Source organism: Dipodomys ordii, unplaced genomic scaffold (assembly GCF_000151885.1).
Source record: "Dipodomys ordii isolate 6190 unplaced genomic scaffold, Dord_2.0 Scaffold47, whole genome shotgun sequence".
Taxonomy (NCBI): Eukaryota; Metazoa; Chordata; class Mammalia; order Rodentia; family Heteromyidae; genus Dipodomys; species Dipodomys ordii.
The window spans coordinates 6,519,042-6,535,558 of record NW_012267263.1 but is presented as its reverse complement, the minus strand read 5'-3'; the positions used below and the strand labels follow the sequence as shown (position 1 = coordinate 6,535,558).

Below are 16,517 nucleotides of genomic sequence, written 5' to 3'. Positions count from 1 at the left end.
ACACACACACACACACACACACACACACACATACACAGAGGTTACTGGCCTAATGAGCTGGATCACCCATATTTTTCCAGCTATTTGGGAGGTGGAGATTGGGAGGATCACAGTTCTAGGGAAGTCTAGGCAAAAAAAAAAAAGTTTGTGATCTCTTTTTAGTTAATAAAAACTGGATGCAGTAGCATGTACTTCTCAGCTACATGAAAACTGTAAATAGGAGGACCCAGGTTAAAATCTATGTATCTATGTATCTATCTATATAATCTATCTATCTAATCTATCTATCTATCTAAGATCCTGTCTCAGAACTAACAGGGCAAAAAGGCTGTGGGTTTTACTGAAGTGGTAGAGCACCTGCTTAGCAAGTACAAGGCCCTGATTTCAAATGCTAGTATCACACACAAAAAAATCAAGTCCTATCAGACTATACCAATCATGTCTAGTAAGTATCCTGTACCTTGTATCTAAGTTATTTTGTATCTTTGTTATTGAATCTTTAGCATAGATTTCTAGAAGTCAGATTGCTGGATTCAAGGTTAAATGATAGTAAAAATTTGTTAGATATTGCTAAATTCTGTTCTTGGCATTTGAGTAATGTGTAAGTGCCTGCTTTCTCACTGGCTGATCAGTAGATATATTGTCAGAGGTTTTTGCTCAGGGCTTAGGCACTTGAGCTGTTTTGCTCAAGGGCTAGCATTCTACCACTTGACCCACAACTCCACTTCCAGCAGCTTTTTTTTTTTTCTTTCTTTTTTGTGCTTAATTGCAGGTGAGTCTCGGACTTTTTGGCTTTGAACCACTGTCCTCAGATATCAGCCTCCTGAGTAGCTAGGATTACAGGTGTGAGGCACCAGCACCCAGATCATGCTCTGTTCTTGAGCTTGTTTGACTTATTTGCTCATTGTTGGCACTCTGCCACTTGGGTCACTCCTTCAGCCTGACTGGTTTTTGCTGGTTATATTGGGGATGGAGTAGTAAACTTTTCTGCTGTGACTGGCCTTAAACTGAGATCCTGTGGATCTCAGCCTCTTGCATGGCTAGGATTACAGGAATGAGCCCACCAGTCTTCAACTTAGAGTGCATACGGATCTATCTATCTATCTATCTATCTATCTATCTATCTATCTATCTATCTATCTATCTATCTATCTATCTATCTATCTATCTATCTATCTATCTATCTATCTATCTATCTATCTATCCTATCTATCTATCTATCTATCTATCTATCTATCTATCTATCTATCTATCTATCTATCTATCTATCTATCTATCTATCTATTTCTTCTTTTATTATTATAAAGGTGATGTATAGAGGGTTACAGTTACAAATGTTAGGTGAAGAGTACATTTCTTTTTGGACAATATCACATTTCTGTCACGTTCTTCCAGGTTTTCCCTCCCACCCTACCCACACCTTGTATAGTTCATTTTTAACATAGTGTCTAGTGAATATCACTGCTGCATTTGTTCACCCTAGAGTAGTTTTAATAGCTGTTTATAGTCCTTTTTCCGTCATTTTATGAGCTCTGTCATTCTGGTTCTGTTTTGACTAATAAAAGGCTCTCCCCCAACCTGCCTTCATGAAGCTTCTTCTTTTCCTGTTTCTACTTCTGGGAATTAATGGCACTAATACAAAGACAATTGAATGATCTTAGTTACAAACTAAAAAATCCATTTTACTTACCAGGTCAGAGATGGTGTTTTTCTGATTTCACCATATTGAAAGTATTTTTAGTTACGGTCATTTCATTTGAAAACAAATAGGGCAAGGAAGCTAGAAGTAATACTTAAATGATACAATGAGAAAATACTTGAATCATGATCCTCAAGTTGTAAGGATGGTCTTGTGAAGATAATTACTTTAGACTTATGGATTCATTTTTTTCAATTTCAGAATATGAGATTTCTGTGAACAAAGACTTTGTTTTGGTTTAACCCTGTCTGTTGTTGTTGTGTCTCTCTTCCTCTCCCCCATCCCTCTTATAAAGCTTGCATTTGTTCTTTTTTCCCTATAGGATTTGTGGTTTGGGACCATCAAGAGTAAGTCTGTCCCTTACCAGTAGCCCTTTGTAGGCCACATGACCTAGGGACAGTAAAGGTCAGGATTACATACAATGGAATATACCCATTTCATAGATTTTCAGACTCACACAGGTGTTTATTACCGAGATAGAAACCGTTCTTCTTTCCTCTTCTTTTCTTTTTCCTTTTCTTTTAGGTCCAAGACCAAAACTGGAATTCAGTACCTGACACTTCACTTATTGGCTAGTGCTATACCCATGGAGCCATGCCTCCAATCCCAGAAACAGTTCCTTTTTAAAACTGCAGCCTGGGTCCAGGGTTGTAAGTTTAGGTAGTGGGATGCTTGTTTGGTTTCGTGCAGTAGCCCTGGGGAAACCTAAAAGAGCCAGGGTGGCCTTCTGGTTTCTGGGTCACACAGCTGCTTGGTGGGGAGTCCTGAAGGCATGGCTTTTTTCTTTTCTTTCTTTTTTTTGGGGGGGTCCGATTGTGGGGCCTGAACTCTGGGCCTGGGAGCTGTCCCTCAGCTCTTCAGCTCAAGGCCAGTGCTCTACCACTTGAGCCACAGCACCACTTCCGGCTTTTTTCTTATGTGGTGCTGAGGAATCAAACCCAGGGCCTCATACATGCAAGGTGAGCACTCTACCACTGAGTCACCTTCCCAGCCCCATGACTTTTTTCTTTTACTCTTTTACTTCTTGCCTAGAAAGTGGGAATAAGACCCAATCTGTGACTTTTTTTTTTTAATGAGGCTACATAGCATACCTAGAAAAATGCCCAATGTGTTCTAGGCATTCAGAAAATGTTCATTGTTCAGTGTTCACTGTTACATGTTGTATGGTCTTAGTTATTGTTCCTAATATTGAATCTACAAATCTGCCCCCCCCCCAAACTGGAGTTTAAATTTCTTACAAAATAGTAAAGTCAGAAATGGAACCCATGAAGCCAGGTGCCAGTGGCTCATGCCTGTAATCCTAGCTACTCAGGAGGCTGAGATCTGAGGATCATGGTTCAAAGCCAGCGTGGGCAGGAAAGTCCGTGAAACTCTTATCTCCAATAAACCACTGGAAAACCAGAAGTGGCATGGTAGCTCAAGTGGTAAGAGCACTCGCCTTGAGTTGAAGAGCTGAGGGACAGCGCTTAGGCCCAGAGTTCAAAGCCCCATGACCGACAAAAAAAAAAAAAAAAAAAGAAATGGAGCCCATGGTTCACACTTGTCATCCTAGCTACCTATTTAAAAGGCTAAGATCTGTAGGATCACAGCTTGAGGCCAGAACAGAGAAGCCTATGAGAGATTTTATCTCCAATCAACCATCAAATGTTGGATTAGAGGCATGGTTCAAGTTGGAAGAGCACCAGCCACGATCTCATAAGCCAAGCCCTGTAGCAGTGTGTGTGTGACGTGTGTATGTGACGCACTTGCACGTGCGCGCGCGCACACACACACACACACACACACACACACACACACAGGAAACACCTTTTTTTTCTGTAATATTAAAGGCCTTAATAAAATACCATACATTTTGGCTAATTCACCTCTGGTGAAATCCACAATACTGCTCTGAATTTTGTTTAGAGATACTAGTCTGCTAGGGCTCCCATAATATGACATCATGGATTAAGGGCTTACACAACAGACATGGACTCCCTCCCTATTTCTGAAACTGGATATCTGAGACCAGCGTGTCCACGGGCCTGTTTCCAATGAGCTCTCCCCTTGGCTTGCCCAGGTCCACCTTTCACAGTGTCCTTGCCCGGCCTTTCCTGTGCACCGGATCCCTGGTGTCTTCTTATGAGGACATAGCCTATGGGATCAGGGTCCCACCCTAATCCCACTGAACCTGAATGACCTCTGTAAAGCCCTTTCTTCACATAGTCACCTTGGGATGGGGGCATGGACATATGAATTCTGACAAGACAAGAGCTCTCCTCTATGGAAAGGATTAAGTATTTCTACTGTAGTCAATGTGTAGACTCCTTATTGCCTTCCCTTCTCCTCACCACAGATGACAGACTCTTACATCTTCTTTCCTTTTCTTTTTTGGTGGTAAGGTTTTGAACTCAAGATCTTGTACAGGTAAGGGCTCTACCACTTGAGCCTCCAGCTCTTTTTTCTTCAGTTATTTTTCAGATAAGGTCTTGTACTTTAGCTCAGGCTAGCCTCAGACAAGATCCTCCTTTTTACACCTCCTACATAGCTCATGCGTGTGCATGAGCCATCACAGTTTGTTTGTTGAGATGGAGGCCTTACTACTTGCTCAGGCTGGCTTTGAACTCTAATTCTCCTGATCTTCCCAGAAGCTGGGATTATAGGTATGAGACCCTATACCTGGTTCTAGACTTTCACTTTTTTCACATTCTCTACTTTTACCATTCACAACATGTGTATCTATAATGTAATGACTTTCAAACTGTGACCCTGACCTCCAGACAGAAATAGATTTGTGTGTGTAAGTAGTAAATAATTCACAATTTGGTGGCCACTCTGACTTAGAGGGCATGCATTCTATTTTCAGTTCCATTTCATTTTTTTTTTTAGCTGTTTGCTAATGAGCATACTTCATGCAATTTGAAAGACCCTGGTATGCAAACTTAGATTGGCTTGTTGACATAGGTTGAATGACCTTCCATTTGAGCCCTTTGGGGGGGTCATAGCTGTGCATGCAGCCTGCCTTGATTTACCGTTACTTGTGAGACCCATCCTAAGACTTCCCTGCAGAGGAAATCATAGTTTGGAAGAGTTCCCTGCCATTTGGCAACCTTTGTAGGAAATAGCCAGCAGGGTGGAAAAGTTTCATCAGCTCCATTGTTTTTGCTGAGAGAGGCACACAACTAGTCTTACTTTCAGAAGCGGGGGGAGAAATGAAATCTCACCTCAGCTACAGGGGGTATGTGCTTATTTTTCCTCTTTTTAGGTATAGGCTTGGTTTTGTTCTAGAATTACTTTTCCTTATTCTGATCTTTCCCTTGGAGATAGAAAAATTATTTAAAAGAAAATAAAGGTCTAAACCAGGTGCTGATAGCTCACACCTGTAAATCCTAGCTGATATTCAGGAGGCTGAGATCTGAGGATTATAGTTTGAAGCCAGCCAGCCTAGGCAGGAGAAAATCGGTGAGACTCAAAGTAGAGCTGTGATTCAAATGGTAGAGCATTTTAGCTTTGAGCAAAAGAAGCATAAGCATAGTACCCAGGTCCTGAGGCCAAGCCCCACTAGGGACACAAAAAAACAAAAGCAAAACTCTTCCTTCTATGGGAGGACGCTGAGACAGCACAAGGCTGTCAAGATCCCTTCGAATTTCATATTTGAATGAAATTCATTACATACCTTGGACATGGAACTGAGCTTCCATTTCCTCCTTCAGGCTTCATTATGCACCAGGGACACAATGCTGGGAACAGGCTAGAACTAGAAAAGTCAGGCCTGTCACCTCTCTTGCTGGTCTCCGTTTCTCCAACTTAAAAATATTTTTTTTAGGGGCTGGGAAGGTGGCTCAGTGGTAGAGCGCTTGCTTTGCTGCCTGAGGCCCTGGGTTCTATTCCTCAGCACCACATAAGCAAAAAGAAAAAAGTGGAAGTGGCACTGTGGCTCAAGTGGTAGAGCGCTAGCCTTGAGCTGAAGAGCTGAGGGACAGCACCCAGGCCCAGAGTTCAGGCCCCATGACCAGACCTCCCAAAAAAACAATATATTTTTTTTAAATAAATGAAGACATTCATGAAAACAAGAAGCAAAGGATTGCCAGCTAATAAAAATACTCCCTTTTCAGTTCATTCTCTACTTGTTGGTTCTGTGTCATGACCAGTTTGTTTGATTGTAATGGACAATAATGGAGGAAGATCTAGAAAGAGTAAGTCTTCAAATGCCAGCAAGGAGTAGAGTAGTAGAGCCCCAACTTCCTCAGGGCGTCAGTGCATACTTACTGGCTTTGTGAAGTGCCTCTGCTGTCCCCTGATGCAAAGGTGCCACTTCAAACATTCAAGATACTCTAGCTCCGAAGTTCAGGTAGAGAAAGGTGGCAGGTCTTAGGAGAGTCATGCTGTGGAGGCCTGAATTGCTTGGTTTGTTCTGTTTTAGAATGAGCTTTCCAGCTGGGGTGGTGGCACATACCTGTAATCCTAGCACTGTGGCAGGAGGATTATGAGTTCGAAGCCAGCCTGGGATGCATAGCAAGATCCTCTTCAAAACAAAACAAACTTTGCTTGTCCTGAGAGGTGTGGGGAGCCCCTTCAATGGGTGAGAAGTAGAGGCAGAGGCAAGAGTATTGCAACCACTCACCTCAGAGTTAGTCCTAAGTGGGCTGTTCCTTAGAGTGCAAGACTAGAATACAAGGTCCCTGGTCACATGGCCTTTATATCAGGACCAGGGACCCCCGGCCTATCAATAAGGGTGCTTGACAGACAGGACTGGCCTTCTCCATGCTGACTGGAAGCTGGCTTTGGTGATGACCCAGGGATGCTGATTTATTTGGGCAATGCTGTGCCTAAATATTGGCAAAATACAATGGGGATCAGCTCTCTTGTCTTTTACTCATTTCTTGTGTGAATCATTCTGTCAGTTTCTCCTTCCTTAACACACAGCCTGCTCAGAAGAGCACTGCTAATCCAGATGCCCATTCTCACTGTCCCAAGGTCTCATGTCCAGTTGAGGCCTCTGGCACTTTCTCATAAGGAGTACCAGCTGAGTCACCCTCATCCATAGTGTTTGTAGCCACAAGTGTTTTGCATTCTTTTGGGTTATAGAATATTTGTAATACCTTGAGGGGGCCCAAGTCTAAACACATGATTCATTTGTGTGTCATACACACTTTATCCACATAGTCCAAAGCTGGATTTTGTTTTTCATGGCAGAACTGAGATTTGAACTTGGGGCCTCAAACCTGCTTTGCTTTGCTTGCTTGGCTGGCACTCTACCACTTAAGTGATGCTTCTAGCCAGGCATTTTGCTGGCTAATTGGAGATGGAGTCTCAAGGAGTTTTCTGCCTGGGCTGGCTTTGAACCACGGTCCTCCAGACTTCAGCCTTCTTAGTAGCAAGGATTATAGACACTAGAGGTGATATTTGCCATATTTTCCATTTTGTGCATGAAATAGTTTGTATACTTTGAAGCATCAGAAATCAGATGTGGAAGCTCCCCTTCATAACAGTGTGTCATGGTGCCAGGTTTCACAGCAGGGGCAGTGCAGCATTTGATTTTTGAATTGGAGATGGAGATGCTCACCCTGTGTTGATAGGGCCTTCCCATGAATTTACCTTTTGGGGAAAGATAATCTGAAGGAAAGGTACAGAGAGAAAGGAAGTTCAGTTTTAATAAATACGTATCTGCTTTGGGGTGCAGGGTTTGTGGATCTAGTGGTGTTCTGCTTTTGCATTGACTAGGTAATTCTGTGCTGTTCACTTGGCGGTTGGTCATTATTTGAGGTTAGAAAAAAATCCTTTTTTTTTTTTTTTGGTGGGGAGCATTGGTCATGGGACTAGAACTCAGGGCTTGGGCACTGTCCCTGAGCTCTTTCACTCAAGGCTACTGCTTTACCACTTTGAGCCACAGCTCCATTTCTAGTTTTCTGCTGTTTCATTGGAGATAAGGGTCTCACAGGATTCCTTGCCTGGGCTGGCTTTGAACTGCGATCCTCACACCTTAGCCTCCTGAGTAGCTAGGATAGGAGTGAGCCACCAGCACTTGAAGGCTGGAATCTTATTCTGCATCCCATTCTGGAAATGTAGCCAAGCTAGACCTATGGCATACACAGGTGTGTGTGTGTGTGTGTGTGTGTGTGTGTGTGTGGGTGGGTGCCTGTCATCAGTGCCCCTTTGCTGAGCGTCTGCTGGGCCTGTCACTAGGAGCTGGGCACAGTCCCTGGGCCAAGTTCCCACCAGGCAGTGGGGATGCCTAGGAGGTCCTTGGAAAGAAATACAGATAACTAAAATGACTAAGCTCTTTGTGAGTGCTTTTACTTGGTGCTTTGGTAATGTGGTAGATATTTTGGTGACCTTTCAAAGAAATTTGGTTTAATGCTTCTGGGTTTTTTAAGGAACCCCCCCCAACCCTGTCTGTCCCACTTCAAACAGGTTTTTAGGGGATATTTCTTTGAGTAACATGAAGTATCCATTTTTGGTGTGTGTCTGCTGGTATTGGGACTTGAACTCAGGACCTGCATACTCTCCTGTAGTTGGTTTTTGTCCCTCCCCCTCACCTCCATTCTACCCTTGAGCCACAGCTCTACTTCTGGCTCTTTGGTGGTTAATTGGAAGAAACGACTCATAGATTTTTCAGCCTGGTCTGCCTTCAAATTAGGATCCTCAGATCTCAGCCTCCTCAGTAGATAGTATTACAGGAGTGAGCCACCGGTGTGTGGCTGCAATCCATTTGTAAATCTGTAAACTTCCAGGCTCTTGCTGGCTGGGTTGAGCTCTGCTGGTTGCATGGCTCACAGGACTTTTCCAGAGGCTCTTTCATGGTGAACTTGGGCTCTGGTACTTTTGGGGGGACTGTTGTTTTCACAGGGGAACAGTGCAGACACAGTTCAGAGTCCCTCTGCTACTTGGGGCCTGGTCCATGCTGGCGCTGCTGTGTGACCTCAAGTGTTTGAAGGTACGAGTTGTTCTGTTGGTACTGAGGAGATCTGTATGGCCACGGAACAATCCCAAGGGTGTCCTCATTGGTCAGCTGGCCTGTCATGGAGCAGTGTTCCCCCAGACTTCAGCAGAGAGTGGCTGCACCAGTTAGCGTAAGTGGCCAGGGTGTGGGACTTGCATAAGTGCAGGTTATACACTAGTTGGAAAACAAAGTCATGTTCTAGCAATTCCTTTCACTTTTTAATCTTGCTTTCTTTCTCTTCTAATGCAGGTGCCACATTTGAGGAAATCAACCAGCACTGGGACTGGCTGGAACAGAACCTCCTCCACACCTTGTCTGTTTTTGATAATAAAGATGACATTGCCAGCTTTGTCAAAGGGAAGGTGAAGGTAGGTCCCTGGAAACTGGCTTTCTGTACCTTACCCGCCCCCCCCCCCCCCCCCGCTCCCCTCCCCCCCTTTCTTCTCAGATTGTCTTAAACACTTTACATTGACTCCACATTAACTCAATGTTTTGGCTTAGTGTATAAGTCTGAATGAGTTTAATGTCTTACCTGGAAGGTCTTGTAGAATTGAAGTACAACAGATTTTACTGGTGAGGATCAGACTGCATTCTCAAGTCTATTTCTTTTACAGAGGTAAAGGGCCTTTTGGTAGTGGTTTGAGAAAACTGGGATGTTGAGATTTGTTTTTTTTATAGAACATTCTTTGATTCCTTAAATTAGTAATTCTCAACTTTCTCACCGGGACATCTCAGCTAGGACTTCTTATCGCTAATTATTGTTTTTGGTCATGGGGCTTGAACTCTGGGCCTGGGCACTGTCCCTCTTCAGCTCAAGGCTAGCACTCTACCATTTGAACCACAGTGCCACTTCCAGTTTTCTGGTGGTTAATTGGAGACAAGAGTCTCACAGACTTTCCTACCTGGGCTGGCTTTAAACTGCGTTCTTCAGAACTCAGCCTTCTGAGTAGATAGGATTATAAGTGTGAGCCACCAGCACCCAGCTCTCTTCCAGCTTTTTGATGGTTAATTGGAGGTAAGAGTCTCATGGGGACTTTTCTGCCTACAGTGGCTTCTAACCACTATCCCCAGCAGCCTCCTGAGTAGCTAGGACTACAGACGTGAGCCACCAGCACCTAGCCCATAGGTCATTTTTATACACTGTGAATCCTATACAGTCTGCACCTGGTTTTTGAAAATGATCTGCTGAAGGCCAGTCTGTAAGGGCAGTGGTCAGTGTTGGTAGCCATGACCACTTTTACATTCTCACTCCTCATCTGTGGTTCAGTTTTGATGATAGGTAAGAGCCACAGGTGCCCAGCTATATCAGTTTTTTTGAGGTCATAATAATCCTCATGACAAAGTGGCATGACAAATTTAATATGACAAATTCTGATCCCCAATACTTTGAAGCTAAAATGCCTTAAACAAGTCCTTGCCCCAGGCTCAAACCTGTAATCCTAGCTACTCAGGAGGCTGAGATCTGAGGATTGCAGTTCGAAGTGAGCTCAGGCAAGAAAGTCCAGGATACTCTTTATCTCCCAAGTACTCACCAAAAAGCCAGTGGTAGAGTGATAGCTTTGAACATAAAAGCTCAGGGACAGCACCTAGACCCTGAGTTCAAGCCCCAGCATCAGCACAAAAATAAATAAAAAAAATTTAAAGTTGGATCAATAGAAAGCCCACGGATTAGGAGAAGATCTTCACTAGCCACACAACAGACAAGGGTCTCATATCTAAAATATACCTGGAACTCAAAAAATCAAATCCCCCAAAAACAAATCTACAAAGAAACAACTGCCCAATAAATAAGTGGACTAAAGACTTAAAGAGAAACTTCTCTGAAGGATGGCGAATAGACACATGAAGAAATGCTCAACCTCTCTAGCCATAAAAGAAATGCAAATCAAAACAACATTGAGATACCACCTCACTCCAGTTAGAATGGCTATAATCAAGAACTCTAATAACAACAGATGCTGGAGGGGATGTGGACAGAAGGAAACCTTACTACATTGTTGGTGGGAGTATAAACTTGTTCAACCACTTTGGAAAGCAGTGTGGAGGTTCCTCAAAAGACTCCACATAGAGCTCCCCTATGACCCAGCAATCTCACTTTTGGGCATTTACCCAAATGATCACAAACAAGACCATATTAAAGCTACCAGCACAACTATGTTTATTGCAGTATTATTAACCATAGCTAAGATATGGAACCAACCCAGATGCCCCTCAGTAGATGAATGGATCAAGAAAATGTGGTATATATACACAATGGAATTCTATGCCTCCATTAGAAAGAATGACATTGCCCCATTTGTTAGGAAATGGAAAGACTTGGAAAAAATTATATTAAGTGAAGTAAGCCAGGCCCAAAGAAACAAATGTTTCCCTTATTTGCAATAACTAGTATATGTCTAAGTCAAGCAGAAAAGGTCAGATAAGTTGATGTTAGGGGAATGAACCCCAAGATAAGTATTCAAATGTTTTTTTTCTTTAATGTAATTGTTGCTAACATATTTATAAGATGATTTCTGTGTTGCTTTGTATGTCTCTCCCCCACGGTATAACCTCTGCTTTCACTGGATTTGATGTTGGTATAATTTCTGGAGGGGAAGGGCAAAAACAAATCGTTTAACTAGGGATACAAGTGGACCCATTACAACAATGAGATGTAGAAATCTTTATGTTGAAAAATGAACTATACAACTTTGGTGGGGGGGGGATCAGGTGGGGGGAGGGGAGGAGTATGGGAAGGGATGGGAAAGGGAAACAAAGAGGAGGCAACAATGCTTTAAGAAATGTACTTGTTATCTTGCCCATGTAATTGTAACTCCTCCGTAGGGTATTCTCACAATTAAAAAAATTAATATTGTTGAAAAAAACACATATAAAAAAAGAAAAAAAAAGCTGGAAGTAGAACGTGGCTCAAATGGTGGAGCACTTGTTCTCTGCTTCTCTCTGGCCAACTCTGAAGAATCTGGGAGCTAGGACTTTCCTACTTACATTCTAGACATTTGGCACTCTATAAAACTGGGGGGAAATGCCTTCTGCTTTAAGTTGAGTTTATATAACTAGACACTTCAATCCTTAGAAGTCAGGAGGCTGCACCAGGTACCACTGGATGCTGGTCTGAATATGCCTGTTCACTCTAGAACATTCCTAAAACCCCAACAGGCCTCTGGAGCCAGGGGAGAACACAACATTTGTGTTGTGTTGTAAATATACTTTACTAAATCTAATTATTGCCATCTACAGTATTAAATAACACTGAGAAAAGTTGAGTTAGTGGCTCAGGCCTGTAACCCTAGCTACTTAGAGGATGAAACATGGAGAACTGAGGTCCAAAGCCACCCCACGCAGAACAGTCTGCTAGATGTTACGTCCAGTTAACTAGCACAAACCAGGCTGGAGTCATGGCTCAAGTAGTAAAGTGCCTGCTGTGAGCAAGCAGGCTGAGCAAGAGTGTAAGGCTCTGCGTTTAATCTCTGGTGCTGGCAGAAAAGAAGAAAAATATAGTGAACAAAAATGAAAATTGCTTTAGATTTATTTGAAAAATAAATTCCATTATATCAGTGTGAATGCCTGGGTTTAATTTCTAAATACCTTGTACTTGAAGTTTGGGTTATACTCCTGAAAAGTGTACTTGTTTTATGGAACATAAGCTTTCAAGAGAAAGAAGGGAAAAATTATAAAACAGAAATAAGGGAAAAGTTACTTTGTGTCCTGCCCTGCTGTCTGCCCACATGCAGGACTTTGGAAGTACCAGATCCCACAACACTTGACTCATATTGTTGCTTTACATGTGAAGATGATATAGAATACAAAATGGTAGTGAAATGTATTTGGCTTTATAGGGCCTATTTTTGAACATGATAAGGGAGACTTTTGTTCGTGTTTTTTAAAAGATTAACTTCTTAAATAATTTTTTCCACAGTCAGGTTTGGACTCAGTGCCTTTTGCTTGCTTTGCTGATTTGCTTGGCTGGTACTCTACCACTTCAGTCTGGCTTTTTGTTAGTTAATTGTGGAGAAGAGTCTTTTGGCTTTTGTGTGTGTGTGTGTGTGTGTGTGTGTATGTGTGTGTGTGTGTGTGTGTGTGTGTGTGTGAAGGCTGGCTTTGATCTTTGACTCTCCATGTCTCAGCTTCCTAAGTGACTAGGATTACATAGGCATATGCCATTGGTATCTGGATAAAAGTTTTAACTTTAAACTCACAGATCAGTGATTCTGTAGAGTTGATGCAGTGAGTTCATTGAGTTCACATGCAGCAGTCAGTTATCTGGCCCTCAGATCTTTTGTGTCAGTTAACTTTCTGTCACTAAAAAAACACCTGAGATGATTAATTCACAGTCTGGGCCATGGTTGGTTGACTCCCTTGCTCTGGGTAGCATGGCAGGGACCTTTGGCAGAGTTACAGTTCCTCTCACAGGGTGGGCAGGGAGCAAAGTGGGTAGCAAAGAGGCTAGGCCACCAATTCCCTTCAAGGGCATGTCTCATGACCTTCCGCTAGCTCCCATTTCTACCACCGTCCAATCCCACCAGCCCTGGGGAGCATGCCTTTATCACATGGGACATTGAGGGACATTTAAGATCCAAACTGGGCCATCCTTGAAGAGAGGAACAGGAATGCTAACAAAACCCAACTGCTGGTAAGTGGTGGAGTGAAAGTTGGGGTGCTTTATGGAAGCAGTGCCCATTCAGCCTTCCTACTAACCATCCCCACCCTCTCCCCCTTCGCTCTTCCGGATAAGGGACCACTATGTTTCTGTGTCCAGGCTCTGATTGCTGAGGAGACCAGCAGCAGGCTTGCAGAGCAGGAGGAGGAGCCTGAGAAGTTCCGAGAAGCCCTGGTGAAGTTCGAGGCTCGATTCAACTTCCCTGAGGCTGAGAAGCTGGTCACCTACTACTCCTGCTGCTGCTGGAAGGGCCGGGTGCCTCGCCAGGGATGGCTGTACCTCAGCATCAACCACCTCTGCTTCTACTCTTTCTTCCTGGGCAAGGAACGTAAGTGTGGCAAGCCGTACCCACAGCTGTCGGTCTTCAGTCAACCCTGATCACGCTTAGCCTTGCTCACAAGAGAAGCCATCAATGAAATTTCACAACAAAGAAGATGTAAATAACTAGAATGGCTGAGATGACAGCCAGAGATCTGTGATAAACTTCCAAATGATGTGTGCAGATATTTATGCTTAATTACATATCCTTCGACTATTAAAACTGGAGTTTGAGATCCTAAGGCTAAACTCGGGGTTGGGGGTAGGGTGGGGGCTTCTACATGTTAGTTCAGTCCCTGGTTCTTGTGTGCCAAACAGACACAAAGTATAGAGAAAGGAGATTTGTGATGTACGTAAGCCACGGGAAGATAGCACTTCAGTCCATCTTCAGCCATCTTCAGGGTATAGACGTGAGCTGTAGGTTTAAATAGACAAAGAACTGAGGTCAGGGGGTGATAGAGCAGTCCAAGTCCTAGTCCTGGCCTGGTTGACCTAATCTTTGTTCCAGGAGGTTTCCAGAGAAGTTGTTCTAGAGAAGCAGTCCTCCTTGGAGGGAAGCAGACAGACCACTGTTGGCTGTCTGTCCTGAGATTTTGACTGTCTTTTTCCTTTGAGGCAGTTTCTGTCATCTTTCCTTGTAAAGATGTTACTAAAGTTAGATCCCCGTCCTTCCTGGAACAAGGTGACCAAGGTGACTGCGGAGTTACTGCAGGCATAAATGGCTTCCATGGAAGGACACAGAGGCAAAGTGAAAGCAAAGTGCCTAAGCTTTTAGCCTGATTTTCATTAACTCATGGATCCAAGTAAGTGGTCAGTGCCTTTCCCAAGAGGCAGCGCAAGTACCTCTTACACTATTGGGGGGCCTTGATTTGGGGAGAGCTCATTTTTTTCTTGCATTTCTGTGGAAGTCACTTCAAATAACTCCTAAAAGGTTTTTACTGTTGGGGATTGCTGTGACCATTTCTAAGAGAGTAAGATGTATTCCTGCTTGTTAATACAGGGAGGGCATTTTAAAATATCCAGCCCTGAAGGTCACACTGCTGGATGCACAGCTAGATGCTTCTGGAAAGGGAAGAAGCATCTGGTGGGTCTACCTGAGTTCCAGGCACTGATTAACTTCTCATATGTTCAGTGGCAGGTTAAATAAAAAAAAGTTACAGTGTCGGTTGTAGATTGGATGTTTCAAAAGTTATTCCCATTAAAACTTCTTCTAGAGAGCTGGTTGCATGGTCCAGGGGTAGAGCACTTGAGGTCCTTTTGTTTGTCCCTCAGCTCAAGCTTACTACTCCAGCCACAGCGCCACTTCTGGTTTTCTAAGTGGTTAATTGGAGATAAGAGTCTCATGGACTATCCTGCCCGGCTAGCTTTGTACCATGATCCTCAGGTCTCAGCCTCCTGAGTAACTAGGATTACAGGTGTGAGCCCGGCATTGTCTTTGTTTTAATATGGTATGTTCTTTTCTTTCTGCCTTATGATGCCTTGGACATATATCCTATTTGCATAGCCTCCCTCTCTCTTGAATGTGCCCTTTTCTAACCTTCTTTTTCCTTCTGAAGTGTTTCTCAAAATAAACACCCTATTTTTCCATCCTTTACCTGGCCCTAGCCTGTTAGGAAACTCCTGTTGTCCTTCAGAACCCCATTCTAAGTTTATCATCTCCAGGAAGTCTTCAATGGGCCCAAGTAATTTGTACTGTCTTTATGGTTCTGTTCTGGCTTCCATCAAACCAGTGGTTGCTTAGTTGCTTGTTTGAATATTAGTTTTTTCTATTTGAATGAGCTTTTCAAATGCAAGGCTCTTCACAAAGCAGGTATGTAAGTAAACTTAGTTGCTGATACAGTGTGTGTATGTGCTTGCATGTGTGCATGTTTGAGTGTGTGTGTGTGTGTGTGTGTGTGTGTGTAAAAGACTGTATGAAAGCTGGGTGCTGGTAGCTCACACCTGTAATCCTAGCTACTCAGGAGTCTGAGATCTGAGGATCATGGTTCAAAGCTAGCCCTGGCAGGAAAGTCCATGAGACTCTTATCTCTAATTAAACACCAGAAAATTGGGAGTGGTGCTGTGGTTCAAGTGGTAGAGCATTAGCCTTGAGCTTCAGAGTTCAGGGAAAATGCCCAAGCCCAGGGATCAAGCCCCACAACAGACCAAAAAAAAAAAAAAAAAGACTTTATGTGAAAACATTTAGAAAGAACTGGAGAAGTCTATTCTCAAGTCTAACATAGAAGTAGAGTCTTTTAGCTAGGTATTAGTGGCTCATGGAAACACACCAAAGCAGTACTACAAAGCAATTTAAAAAGCAGTACTAGGTAAAATCATTCCCTACTTGATTACTAATGAGTGTCACTAACCTTAGATGTTTTAGGATGTCAGTGTTTGGAGCAACCGCTCAATAGTGTTTGTGGTTTTTAGTTACATGTGTTTGTCTGATAAAGCAGCCATCAGATATAAGATGTAATTCTCCTTCTTTGCTCTCTATTAGCACCCTTGCTATTACTGTATCAGAAACCCAAGAATAGAACATCTTTAAAAATAATATTCTGTATTAACTTTTATTTTAAAGAGACATATCTTGCTGTGTTGTCTAAATTGGCTCTAAACTTCCGGGGCTCAAGGGATTTTTCCCAGCTCAGCCTCGTGAGTAGCTGATACTTCAGGTGTGTACTACTGTGACCAGTTGTATGGTTCACTTTGGAGAGTTTCATAAAAACTGCTTGGATTCTGTCTTCAAAGCCTAACAGCTGCCGGGTGCTGGTGGCTCACGCCTGTAATCTTAGCTACTCAGGAGGCTGAGATCTGAGGATCGCGGTTCAAAGCCAGCCCGGGCAGGAAAGACCGTGAGACTCCTATCTCCAATAAACCACCAGAAAACCGGAAGTGGCACTGTAGCTCAAGTGGTAGAGCGCTTGCCTTGAGCTGAAGAG

At 43.2% G+C, this 16,517-nt stretch overlaps 1 protein-coding gene across 1 annotated transcript in view; it reads left to right on the top strand.

Moving 5' to 3' along the window:
* Positions 1 to 16,517, top strand: part of Tbc1d8 (TBC1 domain family, member 8 (with GRAM domain)) — a 125,737-nt gene that overhangs the window by 59,641 nt on the left and 49,579 nt on the right. Inside the window, exons 3-4 of the mRNA XM_013019827.1 lie at positions 8,871 to 8,989; positions 13,378 to 13,606. Of these exons, the coding sequence (XP_012875281.1) occupies positions 8,871 to 8,989; positions 13,378 to 13,606 (348 nt within the window). The remainder of the gene's footprint in view (positions 1 to 8,870; positions 8,990 to 13,377; positions 13,607 to 16,517) is intronic.